Source organism: Tasmannia lanceolata, unplaced genomic scaffold (genome assembly GCF_043159265.1).
Source record: "Tasmannia lanceolata isolate RefF3 unplaced genomic scaffold, GAP_Taslan_0.1 ptg000012l, whole genome shotgun sequence".
Lineage (NCBI taxonomy): Eukaryota > Viridiplantae > Streptophyta > Magnoliopsida > Canellales > Winteraceae > Tasmannia > Tasmannia lanceolata.
The window spans coordinates 54,350,374-54,373,056 of NW_027518689.1; the positions used below are offsets into that span (position 1 = coordinate 54,350,374).

Here is a 22,683-nt window from a genome sequence, read left to right on the forward strand (position 1 = left end):
ATGGAAGTTCGCACCTTCGAAAGAAGGATGGAGATTATAGTTTGCTCTTTGGGGATTGAGAATCTGAAGATAATTAAACTCTGGAGGTATGATGAAAGTAACCAAAGCCCCACTCTTAGAGAGATTGTCAAACGCATCACCAAAAGACAATGGCATCAATTTAAGGAAGATTATATGCAAAATATTGAGGAGCTTTTTCCACTAACAGGCACTCGTAATGTCAAGGAAATTTGTTTGCCGATTTACAAACTTTCCTTCTTCATGACCCGTTTGGAGGATGAGAAAAGGGACCGGTGATACAGTTGGGAGGTGGACCGTCTTCTGTGCATCAGAAATGTAATGACCTGCTCCCAAAAGGATCTTATCAAGATACGAATCCTAATTAAATCTAGACCGTAGATCTTTCGATCAAAGATTAACGGCTAGATCTTCGATTTTGAGTTTTTATACCGTAGGATGTGTTAATTAAATATTGGATCGGTCCCCAATCTATAAGATTCTTGTGTATTTCCTATCCCCCATTAGATTAATCGATCTTAAAAATCAACGGTCGTAACATATTTTCGTCACTTTTAGTATAACCTATTTTTGGGGCATCAAATCTTGTCCGTTTGACATAATTTTGGTCCCGGTAGATGGGTATTTCGAATACCTATCCAATGTACCTAAGATTTAGTGATTCAGACGTGATTTGAGCAAGTTATGACATTTTTCTGATAGGGTTAGGCATAATTACGAGTTTTATCTTATTAGGCAACTTTTAGATTGTTTTATTTAAAAATAAATAAAATTAAAAGTAACCTTATATAACCTAAATACTAATAATATATTAGAATAAATTAGGAAATCCAATATTGATATTTCTATCCTGTTAAGCTAGGAAGCACAGGTACTCTTCCGAGGCTCCCGTACCCGACACGTTTTGGGTGCGGGTACGCCTTGGGTACGTCATACCCGACACGTATTGGGTGCGGGTACGCCCTGGATACGTACCCACATTTTGAAAGAAAAAAAAACCCAAATTTGGTTATTGGGTGCGTTCAAGGTGCACACCCACGCGTACTCTCCTCTTCTGTACTTAGTATTTACATGTAAACTATTTACTTAAGATTTACATGTAAATAACAGAATACCCCCCATTTGGATTTATTAAAAATAGTTTCAAGACCCAAATCTAAAAGGAAAAAAAGTCAACTCTCCTGTTCTAGTACAAAATTCGAAGAAAAATGGTCAGGTCAAAATTTTAACTTTCGTAACTTCCAAACGATGGGGTATTTTTCAAATTTTAAAAATTCATAAAATCTATCATGTCCAAACATTATTAAATCCCAAAAGTCCGGTATAAAAAATCTTATAATTTGGTCTCTAAAAATTATTCATCTTGTTAGGCACTGGTCAACACACTGGTCAACACACCGGCTTCAGACTTTTTTTCTAATGAATGATGTATTGATGCCTCATGTTATGAAATATGGAATTTAATCACTAATGAAATGAAGAGTAATATTAGAATTTTTCATTTTGGTGATGTTATTGTTATTTGATTGCTGTCCAATTTGTTTTTTAATTTTTATAAATATATAATAAAATAATAAAATATATTATTATATTCGGTGTACCCGAACGTACCAGCACCCATTTTTTTGAAAAATCACGTACCTACGTACCCGTGTCGTGTCGTACCAGCACCCCGTACCCGTACCCATGCTTCATAGCTCTTAAGTTAGTATTAGATTACAATTAGGAATCTAATAATTGGAATCCTTCTTCAAATAAAACTCTAAGCTAAGTTTATAAATAAACCCATCTAGGGTTATTTTTAATCACTTAATAATTGAAGGAAAGGAAGAGGAGAAGAAAGAGAAAGGAAGAAGAAAAGCTACGGTTTTGCATCGATTTGTTTTTCTTCTTCGAGTAACTGCCCGAAAACTATGTTTTTCGTAATTTCTTGTTTAAATTCAAAGTTTTTGCTTTTGTTGATCTTGTTTCAACCTAATTTGGGTTTTTTAACAATGTTTTATTGATTTTTTTACATTCTTTTGAATCAAGAAACTTATTTTAAATTTTCTTTTTCAAAATTTTATGCCTTTGTATTTTACTTACGAAAAACGCTAATTAAAGTAATCTAGCGTATAGGAGGAATTATTTTTGGATGTTTAAACCTATACCTGTGATTTTTTAGAGAATTTGTCACTGTTTTTCTTAAAAATCAGCACTTAAAAGTGATTGTTTTTCCGAGATTTCCTCAAAAGGGAAAACAAGTGGAATAAAAAAACCAACACAACTCACAAAGTAAAGGCACTTTGCCCGACAACGCCACATGGCCAACCACTCTTTGCTCGATCCCTTTAAACTCCCATATTTTGTGTGAATGTCATCATGTCAACCTATAACCAAGAACTAAGGTAACTGAGTCAGAATGAGCTGAACAAGATCCCTTAGTGGGCTCACATAATAAAAGTGCACAATAATAAAATTGTATTATAACAATGATCCTTATGTCAATGGATAGAATAAGCAACAACTCGAATAGAGATTTGGAAATCAAAATAAGAGTATGAGTACGATTGTCAAAAGATATGAGAACAACAAAGAAGATATAAATGGATCATGGAAGAGATAAATAACGCAAGAATTAAAATCTTGTATTTGAGGAAAGGCATATATAGGTACTGTAAAAAAAATCACATCGTATACCAAAGTATACGGTCTCAAATCCGAATCTTCATATGTATATACACGGGCAACATACATCACATATCGAAGCATGTGGCTCAAAGTCATCATATATATAATATATATGGGTCAAACATCGCAATACCGAGGTAAGACGGCTCAAATTCATCGTGTATATATGCATACGGTAAAAATAAAAAGATCATAAGAAATTATTTCAAGCGAATAATATTGTAGTTCTAAACGAAAGATAATGAGCATTAACATAGGTAATCAAAACTATAATATCAAAACCATTAAAGGAACCATTATTATGAGAGTCCACTATCACTTGCCATAGTGTTTGACTGTGGAAGGAGATGGAAGGCTCTAAGTATCAATCGAAAAGCAACCCTGTACAATGTACATATCAAGCGTGTTACAAATGGTTCAAGTATTCAATTCTTTTCTACTAAACTTGTTCGTATTTATACCAAATTTATTACTAAAACTCGGAAAGACTTCAACTTAAAATCTAACTATTGATTTCTTCGTAAACCAATTGTTGTAACATATTGTATCATTATTTATAAATCTGATTTCTTTTGAAAACCAAAATAAAATTATTATTTAACTCCTTTTAGGTGCTAATTTTAATGAAAATTAGCCCTTTAAGGCTTATATAATACATACATATACCATTTCTTTCATGCAAAACCATATAGGTATATTCTATAACAATTTTATCGAAGATGTTTATACAGAACAACCCATTTAAACACATATACTTGTTGATTTTCTTGAAAATTAGCACCATAAGACTTAGATACATTATTTATATATCGCATACATTACATAAAACACTACATGAGTTATATAATTTATATACGATAAAATCTTTATAAAACAACTCTTAAACACGCTGTTTTTGTGCTGCTTTTGTTGAAAAACTACCATAAAAATCATATATAACACACCTATGTATCATATCTTTCATTAAAAAAATCTTACATAATTTATATGAGAAGTACTAGATGAAATCTCGGAAAAACAATCACTTTTAAGTGCTGATTTTTAAGAAAAACAGTGATAAATCCTCTAGAAAATCACACATATAAGGTTAAACATCCAAAAATAATTCCTACTATACTAGAGATTACTCTAATTAGGGTTTTTCGTGAATAAAATACAATACATATATTTTTAAGGTATAAAATAAAATAAAAAAAAATTTAAAATAAGTGTCTTGATTTAAAAAAAGTAAAAAAAATCAATAAAACATTGTTAAAAATCCTAATTAAGTTAAAATAAGATCAACAAAAGCAAAAACTTTGAATTTAAACAAGAAGTTAGGAAAAACATAGTTTTTGGGCACTTACTCGAAGACGTAAAACAAATCGATGCAAAATCGTAGCTTTTCTTCTTCCTTTCTCTTTCTTCTCCTCTCTTCCTTTCCTTCAATTATTAAGTGATTAAAAATAACCCTAGATGGGTTTATTTATAAGTTTTCGTCACTTCTAGTTTAACCTATTTGTGGGGCGTCAAATCTTGTCCGTTCGATATGATATTGGTCCCGGTAGATGGGTATTTTGAATACCTATCCAACGGACCCAAGAATTAGCGATTCAAACGTGATTTAAGCAAGTTATGACATTTTTTGGATAGGGTTAGGCATAATTACGAGTTTTGTCTTATTAGGCAACTTTTTGATTGTTTTATTTAAAATAAAATAAAATTAAAAGTAACCTTATATAACCTGAATACTAATAATATAGTAGAACAAGTTAGGAAATCCAATATTGATATTTCCATCCTCTTAAGTTAGTATTAGATTACAATTCGGAATCTAATAATTGATATCCTTCTTGAAATAAAACTCTAAGTTAAGTTTATAAATAAACCCATCTAGGAATATTTTTAATCACTTAATAATTGAAGGAAAGGAAGAGAGGAGAAGAAAGAGAAAGGAAGAAGAAAAGCTACGGTTTTGCATCGATTTGTTTTTCGTCTTCGAGTAAGTGCCCGAAAATTATGTTTTTCGTAATTTCCTGTTTAAATTCAAAGTTTTTGCCTTTGTTGATCTTGTTTCAACCTAATTTGGGTTTTTTACAATGTTTTATTGATTTTTTTTACTTTATTTTGAATCAAGAAACTTATTTAAAATTTTCTTTTTTAAAATTTTATGCCTTAAAAATATATGTATTGTATTTTACTTACGAAAAATCCTATTTAGATTAATTTAGAGTATAGTAGGAATTATTTTTGGATGTTTATACATTTACGTGTGATTTTCTAAAGGATTTATCACTGTTTTCCTTAAAAATCAGCACCTAAAAGTGATTGTTTTTCTAAGATTTCATCTAGTACTTCTCATATAAATTATGTAAGATCTTTTGAATGAAAGATATGATACATAAGTGTGTTATATATGATTTTTATGGTAGTTTTTCAACAAAATCAGCACAAAAACAGTGTGTTTAAGGGTTGTTTTGTAAAGATTTTATTGTATATAAATTATATAACTCATGGAAGTGTTATATAATTTATGTGATATATAAATAATGTATCTAAGTCTTATAGTGCTGATTTTCAAGAAAATCAACAAGTATGGGTGTTTAAGTAGGTTGTTCTGTATAAACATTTTCGATAAAATTGTTATAGAATTTACCTATATGGTTTTGCATGAAAGAGATGGTATATATATGTATTATATAAGCCTTAAAGAGCTGATTTTCATTAAAATTAGCACCTAATAGGGGTTAAATAATAATTTTATTTTGGTTTTCAAAAGAAATCAGATTTATAAATATTGATACAATATGTTACAACAATTGGTTTACGAAGAAATCAACAGTTAGGCTCAAGTTGAAGCCTCTTTGAGTTTTAGTAATAAATATGGTATAAATACGAACAAATTTACTAGAAAAGAATTGAACACTTGAACAATTTGTAACACGTTTGATATCTAAATTGTACAGGGTTACTTTTCGATTGATACTTAGAGCCTTCCATCTCCTTCCACAGTCAAACACTAAGGCAAGTGATAGTGGACTGTCATACTAATGGTTCCTTTAATGATTTTGATATTATAGTTTTGTTCCCTATGTTAATGCTCATTATCTTTCGTTTAGAACTACAATATTATCCGTTTGAAATAATTTCTTATGATCTTTTTATTTTTACCGTATGCATATATACACGATGACTTTGAGCCGCCTTACCTCGGTATTGCGATGGTTAACCCATATATATTATATATATGATTTTGAGCCACATGCTTCGGTATGTGATGTATGTTGCCCGTGTATATACATATGAAGATTCGGATTTGAGACCGTATACTTTGGTATACGATGTGATTTTTTTTACAGTACCTATATATGCCTTTCCTCAAATACAAGGTTTTGATTCTTGCGTTATTTATCTCTTCCATGATCCATTTATATCTTTTTTATTGTTCTCATATCTTTTGACGATCGTACTCATGCTCTTGTTTTGATTTCCATATCTCTATTCGAATTGTTGCTTATTCTATCAATTGACATAAGGATCATTGTTATAATACAATTTTATTACCGTGCACTTTTATTATGTGAGTCCACTAAGGGTTCTTGTTAAGCTCGTTCTGACTCAGTTATTACAGTTCTTGGTTGTTGGTTGACATGATGACATTAACACAAAATAAGGGAGTTTAAATGGATCGAGGAAAGAGTGGTTGGCCATGTGGCCTTGTCGGGCAAAGTGCCTTTACTTTGTGAGTTGTGTTGGTTTTTTTTATTCCGCTTGTTTTCCCTTTCGGGGTAGTGATTCTGATTTTTGGATTTTGAAAAAAAAAATCATGTCTAAATATTTGCCCCAAATCCTGGTCGTTACAAGAAAGCTAGAAGAACTCATTGCTGTTAAGTAGGACCCATGGAGGAAGTTCCCACCCCAGAATTTGTCTTTGTTTTCTTTTCCATGGAAAAGGAATTGGAAAACGAGGTGGACTTTCTATTGAGGGAACTTAGAAAGTGTCTATAGAATATGGAGTGTTTTGAGTCAGTGTAGATATAGTTAGGTTTGGTGATCTGGTCTCTTTTTGAAGCTTGGGTATTTTGGTGTTTTGAGAAAGTAGGAGAAGAAAAGTCTCTGATGTGGGGGATTCTATTCAGGTGTTGTGGATGCAAAGTATAGAAGGTTTCGGTTCCGATTTTGCAGGTTTTTTAAAGAGTTTTGAAGAAGATCGCACACGTGGAAGTTTTGAAGGACGTTTTCAAGGAATGGTTTTCAAGATCTTCATTGAAGATCGCAAAGGTTTTGGTTGTTTTAACAGGGCCTCTTTATGAAGATCTTCTAAGAAGACAACATAAATTACACTTTTGTTTCTGATTTGTATGGTGATTTAGAGTGGATAGTAATGGGGGAAATGACTTGGATCTTTCTGTTAGGGACCGGGAGTTATCTCCTAGGCCCTCATACGATGTAATTTCATGAGGGACTCCTGGTCCCTCTCGTATGTAATTCTCGTATGATCTATCAATATATTTAGTCATCTTTAAAAAAAAATGGGTTTGTTTGTAAACTACCCGACTTCTTATTTACCACACAAAACACTAACAAGAAGCTGTAGTTTTCAACATCTTAGGGGGCCCTTCACATTCTTAGAAGCCCTTATTGGCTGGGGGTTTTGATGCACTTCTAGGTTGGCACTTTCGAAGTTTGTTGCTGATTGCCTTTAAGAAAGCTTTATGATGAAATTGGGATGAGTTAGATATGTCCTTTGGTGCTGTTTTCTTTTTCGTTTTGGATGGGTTTGGACACTGGAGTCCTGAACTGAATAATAACACAGCTATGTTTGTTAATGTTGTCCCAAGATATATGCTGTTCTAAAGTTCTAGGGTCCAATACCACCCGACTGTAATTTCATTTGGCTTTCATTACCTTTAAATCAAGAACAATTAAGTCTCTGCAATGGATCGGCATTAAACTTGCGCTCAGTTTGAATGTCCTGTTGTGTGATCTTGTGATGGGTTTGACAAATGGATTGCACTTGTCTTGGGCTTCTTTGATGGGGTTGTATGTTAAAGTAATTGCACTGGTTTTGAACATCATGCAGCTTCTTATAAGTCACCTAGAGCCTCTTGCTGAGCAGCAGTTAGTGGGCATCTGCAACCTGCAACAGTCGTCCCAACAGGCGGAGGATGCTCTCTCTCAAGGGATGGAAGCATTGCAACAGTCACTGGCAGAAACACTGGCCTCTGGATCTCTGGGTCCCTCTGGATCAACTGGAAATGTGGCAAATTATATGGGTCAGATGGCTATGGCAATGGGAAAGCTTGGAACACTCGAGGGCTTCCTTCGCCAGGTAATTTTTCTTCTCTTTTCTTTGATTGTCGCTCTTTAACTGTCTGAATATTCTATTCTGGAATTTTTAAAACTCGTTTGTATACAAGTGCACATGAGATGTATACATAGCTTGACATGACTGAATGATGCATCATTCATGTCATGGAATGTGGGCCACACATGATTCCACTGGCATACCAAAACAAAGCAAGTACAACAGATTTTCACTCACTTTCCAGTTTTTTATTGGATTGGTAATGCGATTTTGTTATGGACGCATCAGATCATTCCCCGTTTCTGACAATTTAATTAGCTTATTGTCATCACTATTTTGCATTCATTCCATTGGCATACCAAAACAAAGCTAGTACAACAGATTTTCACTCACTTTCCAGTTTTTTATTGGATTGGTAATGTAATTTTGTTATGGACGACGCATCAGATCATTCCCCGTTCCTGATAATTTAATTCGCTTATTGTAATCACTATTTTGCATTCTTATCAGGCGGACAATCTGCGGCAGCAGACACTGCAACAAATGCACCGGATATTGACAACCCGTCAAGCGGCTCGAGCGCTTCTTGCAATAAATGATTACTTCTCCCGTCTTCGTGCTCTCAGCTCTCTTTGGTTGGCTCGTCCAAGGGATTGAGGGATCCATTCACACGTAGTATTCTTCTGGGTCCTCGTGGGTCAAGCCCAAGTCACACAAACTACCTTTGGTTTCTCACTAGCAAATTGGGAAGCTTGATTTTGAGACGCTGATGGCCACTGCTGTTAGTTCTAAGGGGAGGTTTGACTTGCTGAGGAGTGGGCATTGATCTTCTCATCAGAGACACCATCTGACTTGTATCATCAAATAGTCTTCTTACATGGATTGTTGTATGTTTATCTCACAGGGTATGAAACAATTAGAGGCAATAATCTGTATCGCATGGTTAACTTATTACTGTGTTGTACCAACCCCAGTTCATTGTGGTTCTCGAATATGTGAAATATAATCATTGATAAAAGGTTATGTATTCGAATTTATGCAGGGTTGATCTGCTTCTGTCAAACTTTTTCTCTCAAAACAGATGTGACTACACAGGCAACTGGCTGGAACACACGAGACTGGTAACGAAAACCATCACAAATTTAACAGTGTCATTGGAGTTTTAACTTTTAACGTGCTGGAGGGAATTTTGGTTGAGAAACTTGAGTGAAGGGGTTTTTTTTTTTCCCCCAATAAAGACATGTATGTCGCAACTATTAGGCCCTTTCCTGGCAAACACTTTTAGGGGCTATGTCTGCCATGTGGATGTGATCAGGTCCATTGATCCGTTAACACAAGTACAACCATTGCTGTTTCCACACCTTGATCGGATGATACTGACCGCTTGATCTATTAGGCGTTGTTTAGCTTTAGGACAAGAGAAGCTAAACTTCGATTTTTGTAGTCCGAAATGTAGGTTGCCTCACTATTTTCCGTGGAATTTTATTTCGACAGAGGGTCTGTTGGTCACCCATCAACTGCGCTAGACCAAAATGCCACCGCAGCAACCACCTTACACTGTATAATTTCACTTTTATTTTTATAAGTCGAGAGATGTGTTGGGAAGCAATCGTTGGAGGATATGACAGGATAGAGTAGAAGTAGGGGAGTGATAAATCGACTCCCATATTTCTTAAATCGACCCCCATGTGTCTCTCTCCTCTTTCTCTCTCTAACCCAGAGGAGAGAGAAAGACACAGGGAGTCGATTAAAGTTATTTGGGAGTCGATTTAGCACTGCCCTAGAAGTATACACTAAATAAAATTGTATATTTTCACCGTCAACGGCTGTAATGGAAAATAATTGCAAAGCTTCGATTTCCGATTGGTAACCGTCTGTAATGGGACGATAACCCCTAGATCCATGTTTCTGTATCCCAAAAACACAATGGATGCCTAGATGTCGCAGGAATCTCAAGAGATGGAGAGAAGAAAAGATTAGATGGAGGTTTTTTCTTTATGAAGGTAACATTATTATTCCCAATAAAGTAGACACCAAGCTAAGAAGGGGGACAAGATGTTGTTAGAGTACATACCCTAAAAGACAGTACATTTGTTCTATTGAAATTAATTTATTAATAAAACTTTTATTTTAAAACATCTATTGCGTATTTACATATTAATTTATTATTTGGGCTTCACTAATCCGATTCCCTTACTGGAGGGGAATCAATCCAATTACAATTCGGAGAAAGCTTTGCGTCCACACTAGCTCCACACCTCCACTAACACTCGCCCAATTAAAAATTTTGAATAAAAAATGAAAACTATAAATCCCTTCTCAAAGGGTTACAATGGAGTAGATAAAGATATACAACGAAGCCTATGTCCAATCTTCACTTTTGAATCAAAAGGAGGCACAAAAGGGTTCAAATCTCTCTAATGATGTTCGGGTATGTTTAAGAGTGTTAGAAATGAGTTAAAATGATGATTTAAACAAGTATTTATAGACCCAAGGAAAATATAGCTATTTAAGGGCATTTTGGTCGTTTTTCAAGCCCAAGAGCAACTAGCCATTGTAAGTTCCAACTGCTAGATTTGCCGCTTGCAGCTTGCAGCACAAACATCTACCTAGACGTCTTCCAGGCAACAGAGCAGAAATCATATTCTGTTGGGGGATAGATGATGGGGTAGACGTCTACCTAGACGTCTGCTCCAAGGTTTGTCCCACACAGAGTTATATTTTGAGGTCCAAATTCGTTCCAATTTGATTTTCTTTAGGCATTTGTCTAAAGTCGTTGCAACCTATTTGGGACCTAGTAGGGTGTGTTTTGAGTGCCATGTGTGCCTCTTACAATCCTAAGTAAGATTGGACTTTTATAATCTAAGTTGAACTTGAATACTTGATCTTCTATTGACTTCAACACTTCAAGTTCCCTTCAATCTTGGATCTTCTAAGGTACTTTAGTCCTTGATTGATCATCCAAAGCATGCTCCTTGCCTTAGATCTAAGGTCTTCTTGATTGTTTGATCCAAAACAAAAAATCTACAACTTAAACAAGTAAACTCATTACAAACATAAAATCACTTGTGTTTGGAATCATCAAAACAAGATGGAAATTTGCCAATGTGTGAACCATTGGGCTTACAGAATATCATGGCCATGGATTCAATGATCTTAAGGGGCGGTGAGATATGATATTCCAGCTCTTTGTTGACCATAAAAGTTTCTAGTTGGGGGTTGAGACTGGAGATCTCTTCCTGTACACAACCAGCATCTGCCCTGCTTCCATACATGAATTGGGGTAGCTTATCTTGGCCACCGGGCTAGTGGACCCTAAGTGGCAGAATAGGTGCAGTGAATGGTTCAACACTGAACGAGGTCATACTAGAATAGCTTGTGGACAAGGAATAAAGATAAGGCTATTCTACATAGACATGGCCCTTTATATGTCCTTAGACGTGATGGGTCATATTGGTTTGTGGGCCCACCTTGTGGCTTTGGTCTACATTAGAGTGTTTCTCGATTGGGATCACTTATAGCTAGTGCTGGGTCATAAGGTAACCTACAAGATCAATAGGGATGCCCACCATAGAATCCTCCACCTCCTTAGTGAGGAAAGTCACTTTTAGTTTCAAGTCACAGCAAGGGCCTTCTAAATTACCTGGCCAGGTGGTTTAGATTAATGGTTTCTAAAATATTTGATGTTTTCAAAAGCAAATTTGCGAATGCATTTGCGAGCTGAGGCATGTGAATTGAAACGTACCTTAGTGCGGGCCATGGGGGTACTAAGTGAAATCTCGATTTGGAAAGCAAGAGGGGGCTGAATTGGTTGTCTTTATAAAATTTTACCCTTTTTGAACTATTCCAATAACACCCTAGTTTTAAGTTTTCTTAATCTAGATAGTTTAGTTAGTTAAAGCTAATGGCAATGATATATGCTCGAAACCCTAATTGATTCCCAAACTTGAGTAAGTTGACAATCTCTCAATTTAGCAAGATTTGAATGCGCAAAGTAAAGCAAATTCTAAATGATCAATTGTAAATAAAGTTGTCATGAAAGCGTAAGTCAATGTTAAACAAGAGAGAGATTAGAGTGAATCACCAAGTGAGAGAAAGAAGATTCCACACCTGATTTATAGTGGTTCGGTCCCTATTGGGGGTAAAATTGGTACCTCCCTTGATGATCAACACGTGTGTCCATCTTAAGATCAGAAATAAGAACTCGCCACTTTAAGATAGAATCTCATGAGGATCTTCTATCCCTCAGAAATAGCAACGTCTCCAAGAAGGAAAAAGCTGCCAAAGGACAGTCCCGCCTACAGACGAAAACTCTCCTGAAAGGTCGCTCGCCCAGAATAGAAGCTAGTTCCGTTAAGGAAACTTGGTACTTATCTCCTGAGGAAATATCCCAATAAGGAAAGACTCCTATTGAAGCATGTTCCCTAAACAGATGTGGATTCTTCCTCTATAAATAAGATCCCCATGCTCAAAGGTACACATTCAATAATCTTTGGTAAGGTTAATAATTCATCTTCAACCTCACGCCTTATTCACCTATTGTGTCGATTTCCGACTTGAGCGCCGGAGTGGTCCCCTAGAACCACAACTCCAGGACCCCTAACTCTTTCTTCGTGAGCGCAGGTTGATCATAGATTGGAGCTCTACCAACCGTCGATCTTAGAACCGAATTTCGGCATCATCAGATTGGCGCCATCCGTGGGATATGCAGACTTCGAAATCCAAAGCATTGAAGGGCGTGGCAAACCCCCCACAAGGGGAGAGGATGACAGCAAGGAGCCAAACCAATGCCGCAAACCCACCACCTCTGGAGGGAAATCAGCCTCCGGTGGCCGATGAAGCCTCGGTTACGATGGGAATGTTTAATGAATTGACGTGGCAATTCAGAGACTTCACCTCCGTACTCCAAGAGGTTCTTTGAAGAATCCCCCCACAACAGGTAGCCCCGATCGTAAACGCCTTCCCTCGAGTCCCCAACGTCCAAAATCCTCCATTCATTGACGAAGAAGATGAATCGCCCGAGGGATGGAACTTTAGAAACCGGAGGCAAACCTACCGTGGGGCATCCACATCAATTACCAGCCCAGAACCGAGGCCCAACCCATGAACCAATGATGAAAATCAGCACCATGGATTGGCGGAACCACATTCTCAAACCCACCACCCGCCAACCAATACCTCCGAACCAAGCTGAGGGTCGTCGAACACCCAATACGACGAATGTTAATACCGTCAGTCGTGTCGTCATCGCCGACCTTCAATGGCAACTAAGAGAGGTCCAACATATGAAAACACCATACGACACCGAGGTCCTCGCTGTGGGACCCTCGTGGGTGATGGAAACCCCTCAATCTCTATATGAGATGGAGAGATCCACAGTGGCTCTGAAAGTAGTGCCCTCACAGTATGAGTTCATGGCGTATGATACCACTTGAGTTGGAGTAGAACTCGAAACTAAGTCGTACCTGAATAAAACATCCCCACACAGATCCAAGGATCCAATGGGAAACTGAAAATAAGAGTCGCCATCCAGGATTTAAGCCTAGAACCCATAATGATCTCTGTGCAATGGATAACCAGAAAAGGGAAGGGTCCGTGTCTGGTTATAAGTGGGGAAGGTGTTAGGCACCCCACTCGCCTGAGAAAACTCGGTCTTTAATGCCATTTTTATTATTTTTAAAGAATTTTGGGCGAAAACATACAATGGAAACCTGCATTCCGGAAAAGACGACCTATCTACAACATACATAGCTCGGGGATGAGCAATCACATCCACAAAAGAAAGGAAAAAATCATCCATGACCTAAGGAGTGTTGATATCAGTATCACCTGACATTGAAATAAACACTGGAGTCCGCCGGCTCCCCCTCTTAATAAACATGCCATATACATACAGAATATAAATCCAATATCCTCACATCACTCATGGGGAGGCGAGAAAGACTAGTGCACCTCCAATATCCGATATCCCTGATACCTGTCTCTACTACAGCCTAGCACAACTCATCTAAGAAAGCTGTAAACAAGCACATGCATGCTACAACTAAGCAAATAATCAGATAAGCAGATATCAAAGGATAATGATGAAAAAGAAATAAGCAGATAATACAACAGCTAAGCATGTAAGCATGTAATCAGGAAATATAATAAACAAATAAGCATGCGATCAAAAGATAAAGTAAACAGATAGTGCTACAGCTAAGCATGTGATAAGAACAATAAAGAGATAAAGATAATGCTACAGCTAAACATGTGATCAAAATAGGAAGGAAACAGATAAGACTATAACAAAATATGAGAAAACATGTAATCAAACAATGCTATGCTAAACAAGTCAATACGACAATCAAAGAATCAAAGAATCAATAAAAAGGGGTTTGCGGAAGAAAATGGGCTTATAGGCTCGAGAGGACAATCGTCCTATTTTACACGATGACATCTACGGTTTTGGTCAGAGCAGTAGGCCTAGAAAAATACCTGACTAGGTGGATTTGATAAAATGCTTATCAAAAGAATTTCACAAAATAAGTTTTGAAATGTTTTAGTAAATGCATTTGTGGGCCAACACTGCTTGACTGAAAGGTATACCATGAGTGAGCCCAGGGGGTACTTGATGTCCACTCCCCGTAGGACTCAACTCGGTAGATGTAGACTTGGAGAACGGACTTGAGCATTTGATGTGATTAGGGGTGAAATACAAGTAGGCAACCCAAGAGGGGGGGTGTGTGAATTGGTTAATTAAATTTTTTGTCTTAATTAAATGTGATGTTAAAATTAATTTATCAATTTAAACAATTTAAATCTAACCCTTGTTAATCAAGCAACATAATAGAAATGGGGTTTAGATATTACCAAGCACTATAGGCAAGAAGAAGGGGAGAAGAAGAGACACACCATAATGAGGACACCAAGATTTATAGTGGTTCGGTCTATCAACAAGACCTACTCCACTCTTCCAAGTTTAGCTCATTGGGTACTCCATTAATGATGAAAGCTTTACAAATGCCTTCTCCACCTCTGAGGGGACAAACCCTCTTCGCTCCGGATTCTCCTTTGTTATCGGGCCAAATTGCAGACCCTCTTACAATCAAGCTTCTCCTTAAGGCCGAAGCGAAAATGCTCTTCTCAAATCTAGATTCACCTTTCTTACCAGGCCGAATCGAAGACCCTCATACAATTAAGAACAAGAAAGAAAAATACTCTTAGCCTCTTGATTAGGCTTGATACAAAGGTTATAGCTCACAATCTCTCCAAGGAAAATAAGAAATTAAAAAGCCCTATGAAGATCCTCTAGATAAATGCAAATGCACAAATTAAAGGATAGAAGAGGAGAAAACTAAAAACCTTAGATTTGAAAGTTTAAGGCTCAAATAGATTTGAAATGATTTGCCAAAAGGTTGTTTAGTTGGTCATGGATAAGGTATAAATAGCCCATACAAAGATATGACCGTTGGGGGCAAAACCGTAATAAACGGGCTTAGAAAAATCTAGCCGTTTGAGCCCCAACGGATACTTTTCGATACCGGCGCGGTCGCCCGCCCTATCGGGCTCTCTTTTTTATTTTGAAATTTCTTACCGCCGCGGTCGACCGAGTCTATCGCGGTCGCCCGCGGAGATCAACCTCGACTTTTTTATTTTTGTCCAGACGGTCAGCCGGCCTTATGGCAGTCGACCAGCCAGACGATGCTAGATTGTTTCCGGATTTCCAAAAACACATCCGCGGTCGTCCGGGAGACCCCGATCGACCTGCCCGTTATATTTTGGCAAGTGCTGGATTTCCATCCACTTTGCCTCGGTTGCATGGGAGACCCCGGTCGACCGGCCCTACTTAAAATTTGAGTTTTAAATATGAAAATTTCAGGGACTTGGGCCATGGTTTTTGGGCTCTTGTCCAAGGTTTTCAAAGACATTTTGGGGAGTGTAGATGGTTTCCAAAGATATTAATTTTGTTTATGAAAACCATTTTAAAAACCTTTTTCAAAGTGAAAACTTTAAATCAAGAGGACTCCAATACAATCTAAAAGATATAGAACCTTGAGTCTTCTTGGAATATCTTGGCTCTTTGACACTTTCTTGGACATCCTTGACTTGTGATTGAACTCTTCAACTTTCTTTGGCTCTTGTGACTTTCTCTACTCTTTGAACATCTTCAATGTTGTGTTGAGAAGGCCACCAATTCTAGTTCAACTCCAAGCTTCTACTGGCAGTTTGCTAGGCAACTTGTGGGATCTTTGACTTGAGCTCTTGATGAACACACTTCACCCAAAAAGGTTGCAATATTAGACTCGTTGGAATTTTCTTGGAACAAGGAATCCAACGGATCTAACCGCACGTGATTCGGAGTCCAAACGGAGAAGTTACGGACCGCTAAAGTTTTCTAAGAAGAGACGAAAAATTACGCTTTTAGAAAAAACACAAAAGCTTCCAGGGATGATGCCTCCAATGTGTGTACAAGCTCTTCGGTTCCTTTGTGCATGTTGATCCTCAAGACATGTGTTGTGTTGAGTTGTGTAATGACGATATGACATGTCAAGTTCCTGTCTAAGGCACAACACTTAAAGACAACACATTAGTCCATAAAGACTAATCAATTTGGGTTTGCTAACATCAAAACAAGAAGGAAAAGGTGAATGATTGAACCCATGGGAACCCTTTGGGCTTACAAGGGGCATGATGATTTAACGGTTATCTTCAGGGTTACGTCTCGATGGAGGCCATTGACTCAATGCGTTTGTAGCATTAGCTACGGAGCAATAATCGCAGTGGAGCCTACTTGTGTGTTCTGGAGGATCTACCGTTAAATCCCTGCTACAATCCCACTCCCAACTAAACTGACCCATTTACATCTAATTGATAGGGGTCCCACATTTATTGGTTCGTACACACGAATTATTTTTTTGGCATTTGATGCAAAAGGGAAAGATTTACATAGTTCTAATGGTGCATACACACCATGGGATGCAATGAAAATACCAATTTAGTTAAATATTAACTAAAATGTATTTTGGAAATTATAGAAAAATATGGAATATCCCATTGGATGGGAGGAAATATGTTTATTTAATTAAAAAATTAAATAAACAATTGTAAGTTTAGCTTATAGACTTGTTTTACTAAAACGTCATAACTTACTTACCTCTTGGCCAAAATTAATGTGTAACTACTCGTTTCGAAGAACATTGAAAGATATACAACTTTGTAGTTTATGATTTTTTCTAATTCGACTATTTACTTGTCCAAAAATGAAGTCAAAATTTGACCTACAGCATTATAGCGGGAAAGTAGAAAAATGAGAGAGTGTAGGAAATATTTTAGGGATTATTTTTATCCAATAAAACAACCCACATTTTCTACTTGGAAAAACACCTAATTTAGGAATTTCTAAACGTCCAAGAATTTCTAAAAACATTCCCCACATTGTTTGGTTTCTATTTAAAAAAACAAACAAACTAGCTTGTTTCCAAATTGTAAGCTCCCAATTTTGACTAGTTTCCTTATTTTTTAAGAATTCTCGAGGAACTTTGGATTGTATCAAAGGCAATGCAAATCTTTATAAATATAAGACAAAGGAATAGAATTTTCTACAGCTCTTTCATAATCCATATGTTGAAAATTGAAAGAGACACATAAGAAAATTTGTCCCCTTTGTTCTCTCTATTCATCAACTAGTTTTGAGTTTTTGAACTCAAAGGCATTCATCCAACTAATCTCCATTGTTCTAAACAATAATTTTCATATTATAATCTGATTAAGATCAGATTATAAAGTAAACAAAGAGTTGTTTATAAGATTCTTTGTGCAACAAAATGAATCCATCGATTCAACTTGTGATTTTTCGTCGATCAGATTGTCGGCGAATTTTCGAAGAGTAGATCAGGCGGACGAGTTCTTCTCTACAACAACTTAAATGTATTTATATTTGTGTTTATTAAATCACAATAAAAAATTAATTTACCTTAGGAATTCTGGGTTAGAGCAAAAAATTTGTTCAACACGGTTTATTTTTTTGCTACATGTAGCAATTTTGTTTGGGATTTTCCAACCTTTCTAACAAGTGGTATCAGAGAAAAGTCGAGAATATATTAGGAGGCTAACTGAAATGCAAGTGTGACAACCCAAGAGGGGGGGGGTTGAATTGGTCAATTAGAAATTTTGGCTTAATTAGGTGTGAAGGTTAAAATCAATTTGCCAATTTTAAGCTATTTATATCAGACCTTAGTTCAAGTAATCAAAATAACACAATTAGAGTTTAGATATTTCTTATCATTTATATTTTCTAACCCTTGTTCAATAAAAATATAAACACAAGAAAGGTTCGAATTTACCAATCACCACAAAGAGGTAGGAGAGAGGAAGGAGACCACGCAAAGATTTATAGTGGTTCGGTCACTAACGGACCTACTCCACTACCCAAGCACTTGGTCTTTCCTTGGGATTTCTCCGCTAACGTTAAAAGCTTTACACATGCCTTCTCCACCTTCGAGGGGACAAACCTTCTAGCTCCGGATTCACCCTTTTTAATGGGCCGAATCAAAGACCCTCTTACAATCAAGCTACTCCTTAAGGCCGAAGCGGAAAACCCTCTCACAACTCTTAGATTCACCTTTCTTAATGGGCCGAATTGGAGACCCTCAATACAAAGAAGAACAAATAAATAAAAACTCTCTTTAGCCTCTTGATAGGCTTGATTCAAAGATAATAGCTCTCAAAACTCTCCAAAAGATAAAACAAATGAAAGCCTTATGGAGATCTTCAAAATGAAATATGCAAGTTCAAAGCTCTTTGAAGAAATTAATGGATTTGAAGGTTTAAGCTCAAGTAAGGTTTTCAATAAGTCCAAAAGTATTTTAATCCATTATAGAACAACATATTTATAGCCCACAATGATTCATGACCGTTTGGGGGTAGTTTGGGCAAGAAAAGACAAAAAAGGTAAAAAAAGCAACTAGCCGTTATGTCCCAAAGGCTAGTTTCTCGCGCCGTGGCGGTCAACCGGGGTAGGGCGGTTGACCTTCGAGGGTCATCTGAAATTTAAAAAATAGAATTTTTAATGTCCTGGTCGACCGGGGCTCAACGGTAGCCCGCCACTGGTGTGCTGTTTCAGCAAAAAATAGTTTTCAGCTGCTTCTTGTAAAACTTATATCTCCCTCGTTTCTTATCGGATTTTGATGTTCCTTATACTCTACGGTCATTAGAAAATTGAGAGCTATTTGTTAAAAATATTTTAAAAAATATTTGAAGTTTTTTGAACGATTTAAATCAGTTTTAAAGTGTTGTTTTCACAATTCAAGTGCTAATGTCATTCTTTTTTATTTGTAAACTTTGGTTGGCACTTGGGCTTTGGTTCCTTGGGCTATGGACTTTTGTTTTACTAATGTTTAGGACCTTTGAAAATGGTTTTCAATGAAATACAAATAGGTTTCAAGTTTGGTTTTGATGGATGTTTAAAAAACACTTTGAAATGCAAAACCACATGAAAAAGATCTCCAATACAATCTAGAAATGTGAAACTACTTAGTACCTTGATCGTATTGGCTTCAAAGGTCTTCCTTGGTCTTTTGGCTTGTAAGTGAATACTTGAGAATGCTTTGGTACATGTGACTTCTCTTCTTGAATGCATCTTCACTTTTTAGGCATGAGAAGGTCACCAACACTTTGTTCAACTTCAAGCTCCTCTTGGCATATGCTAGGCATGCTTGTGGGATCCTCAACTTGAGCTCTATGCTTGGAAATCTTCCAAATATGATCTCTTCCATATGTGTACAAGCTCTTTGGTCTATTGTGCATGTTGATCCACAAGCCATGTGTCGTGTTGAGTTGTTTAACGGCGATATGACATGTCAAGTTCCTGTCTAAGGCACAACACTCAAAGACAACACATTAGTCCATAAAGACTAATCAATTTGGGTTTGCTAGCATCAAAACAAGAAGGAAAAGGTGAATGATCGAACCCATGGGAACCATTGGGCCTACATTCTCCCCTTTTTTTTATGATGGCAAACAAAAATTGATTAGGAGGCAGGAGATGACAAAATGATAAATAAATAGACATCAATTGATATAACAATAGAGCTTAGCTCCCCCCACAAGTGTAATATATAAATGTAAAGCAAGTGATGCATATAAATGTCAAGATGTACAGTAAGCACTCCTCCTATCTACTTGTCATGAATATGATGTGCTCAAAGTGAATAATGCATGATAAGAATGAAGCATCATAGGTAAGTAAGATATCCACCCCCTTTTTTTGAGGTATGCAAGTATAGACAACTTAAGCACAACTAAAGGGTGTTGAGCAATATAACCATTCTAAACACAACCCTATGAAGTATATGAACACAAAAGATTTGACAGTTAAGCACTCCCCCTAAATTTTGCTATGCATGAACATAGATCAATCAAGGCATGGCATAACGAGCGAAGTGATTGAAAAGATATGACATTTGAAGGTTCTATTAAGAAACTATCATGATTATAAGGTAATCAACTTGAATATACATGATAGGAGGGATAGGGACAAGCAAAAAATATAGAGATATGATTGAAATTTGCAAGATAGTTCTATGTTTGGTCTTATGTAGAGCTATGCAAGATGGACACAAGAAAAGGGTAACAATAATGTAACCTTGTGGCCCATGAAATATAAATGATATAACATTTTGAGCTCTCCTAATGCTTATCATAAAAGATTTAGCAAGAAGCATTGAGTACAGTGCATGACAAACAATTTTTTTTTGTATTCAATCCAAAAGATTTATATTTTAGCACATCAAATGGGGCAATGGACATTGTGAGCACATCACTATGGTCCATATAAAGATGAGAATAAGACAATTTAGCTCTCCCCTTAAGTATTTGTCATTGGCCTTAAGATGAAACGTATAAGGCCCTTGACAATACACAATGGCTAAAGATATGACAATGAGGACATAGCTAAGGAAACTTATCATGAAGATTGGGTACAAATGACTTATAATGCACATGATAAGTAAGAATTCATAGGAAACAAGATAATCAATTTGAGCACAATCCTATGAAGAAGAGTTCTAGAGAGTTTTCAAACTCTAGAACAAGATACTTATTATTGGAAGTGATGATACCATATGAGTTCATCCAAGATAAGTCTAAAGCCTAAAAGGATATGACACTAAGGCTTAGGTTCTTGTCATAACTGAAAGATGATCTTAGAATGAAAGCATAAGACAAGACCCAACTACACTACAAATGGAGCAATGAGGTTCCAAATGAGTGCTCTTATCATATGGAATGTAATAACCATATCAACTCACATATGATAAGATGGAAGAAGGACATATATGACATGTAAAGCTCCCCCTTTGTTAAAGACTCATATAGTGTATGAATCTAAAGGGCTGTCCAAACTGAGTCACCAAGGGATTTGAAAGTGAATGATTGATACCAAATGAGATGACAACCTAGCAGACCATGCTCCCCCTAACTATGTTCATATATGGTATATATATATATATATATATATATATATATAATACATCAAAGCACATATGGCTAATCATGGTTAAGATGTTGTCTGAAAGCCAATAAGATTAGGTGTTTTAATTAAAAGGTGAGGGTACACTCTCCAACTTACTAAGTAAGAGGACTAAGAGTACCAATTGAGTACCTTTTAACTTTAGGGTTTAACATCTTACCATGTAGCATACCACACAAGAGGAAATATATATATATATATATATATATATATATATATATATATAGAGAGAGAGAGAGAGAGAGAGGGTGCTATAAATAAGCAAATATAAGCATACCAGGGATAGCAAATGATGACAAGTGATTAAAAATCTATCATATGATAAGCGACTCTATTTTATTGTGAAGGAAACTAGTTCTTTGAGATTTCCTATAAAGGCAAACTAGTTTTCAACTATTTAGGGAATGTACATTTTCATTTTTATTTTTATGTTCCCTATTAGCTTATAACATGTGTTTTGATGGATTAAATTTAAGTAAATAATTGTGATTATCAAAACACATTTCATTTTAATTTTTCCTATCAAAGCCAATTATGCACATAATTCAATTTTAAGCATACTTTTGGCTTTTTAGGCATAATTTCATGATTTTATGATTTTCACAATTTGAAATGAGCTCATGAGATATAAATTTGAGTAACTTATGATTTCTCATATTATTGAATCACTCAAACTTTATAATGATCTATCTCAAGAATACTCAAGTGTTGATATCCATAGATCACATATAATAGACAAAACATTTATCAATTCTAATCATATGCTTTTCATTGAGTGGATTTTAATGATCATAACATTTTAATAATTCCACTTTAGTTTTGAAGCTCACAAGAATAGAATGTTTCAAGTTCAATTATTTTATGAACTCAACAATGTCATATGGATAATATATATAGATGATAAATGTCAAGCATACTCCATAATGACAATGTGATCCAATGTGCACAGTTATGTAGATTTTAACTAGATTTTTATTTTTCTAGTGTACATAAGATTGGTGTGAAGGATTTAAGATAATTAAGGTTTCTTAGTACTTCACATCCTTTAATCAAATTTCACTTGTTTGATGTTTTAACTTAATTTTGAAGTTCTTTTCAACAAGTGATTTTCTCATATGATTTGCATGTCATGGATGAATGATAAGTTAAGGTTATGGACATGCTTCATATGACTTAGTTCAATTAGAATGAATCAATA

The 22,683-nt window shown here is 36.0% G+C and overlaps 1 protein-coding gene across 2 annotated transcripts in view; it reads left to right on the top strand.

Annotated features, from left to right (window-relative positions):
- LOC143888460 (transcription factor TGA2.2-like) overlaps window positions 1-9,010 on the top strand; it is a 58,054-nt gene extending 49,044 nt beyond the window's left edge. For both annotated transcript variants that reach the window (XM_077392910.1, XM_077392909.1), the window contains exons 10-11: window positions 7,751-7,999; window positions 8,486-9,010. In XM_077392910.1, the coding sequence (XP_077249025.1) occupies window positions 7,751-7,999; window positions 8,486-8,632 (396 nt within the window). In that variant the 3' untranslated portion in view covers window positions 8,633-9,010. The remainder of the gene's footprint in view (window positions 1-7,750; window positions 8,000-8,485) is intronic.
- Window positions 9,011-22,683: the final 13,673 nt, after the last annotated feature.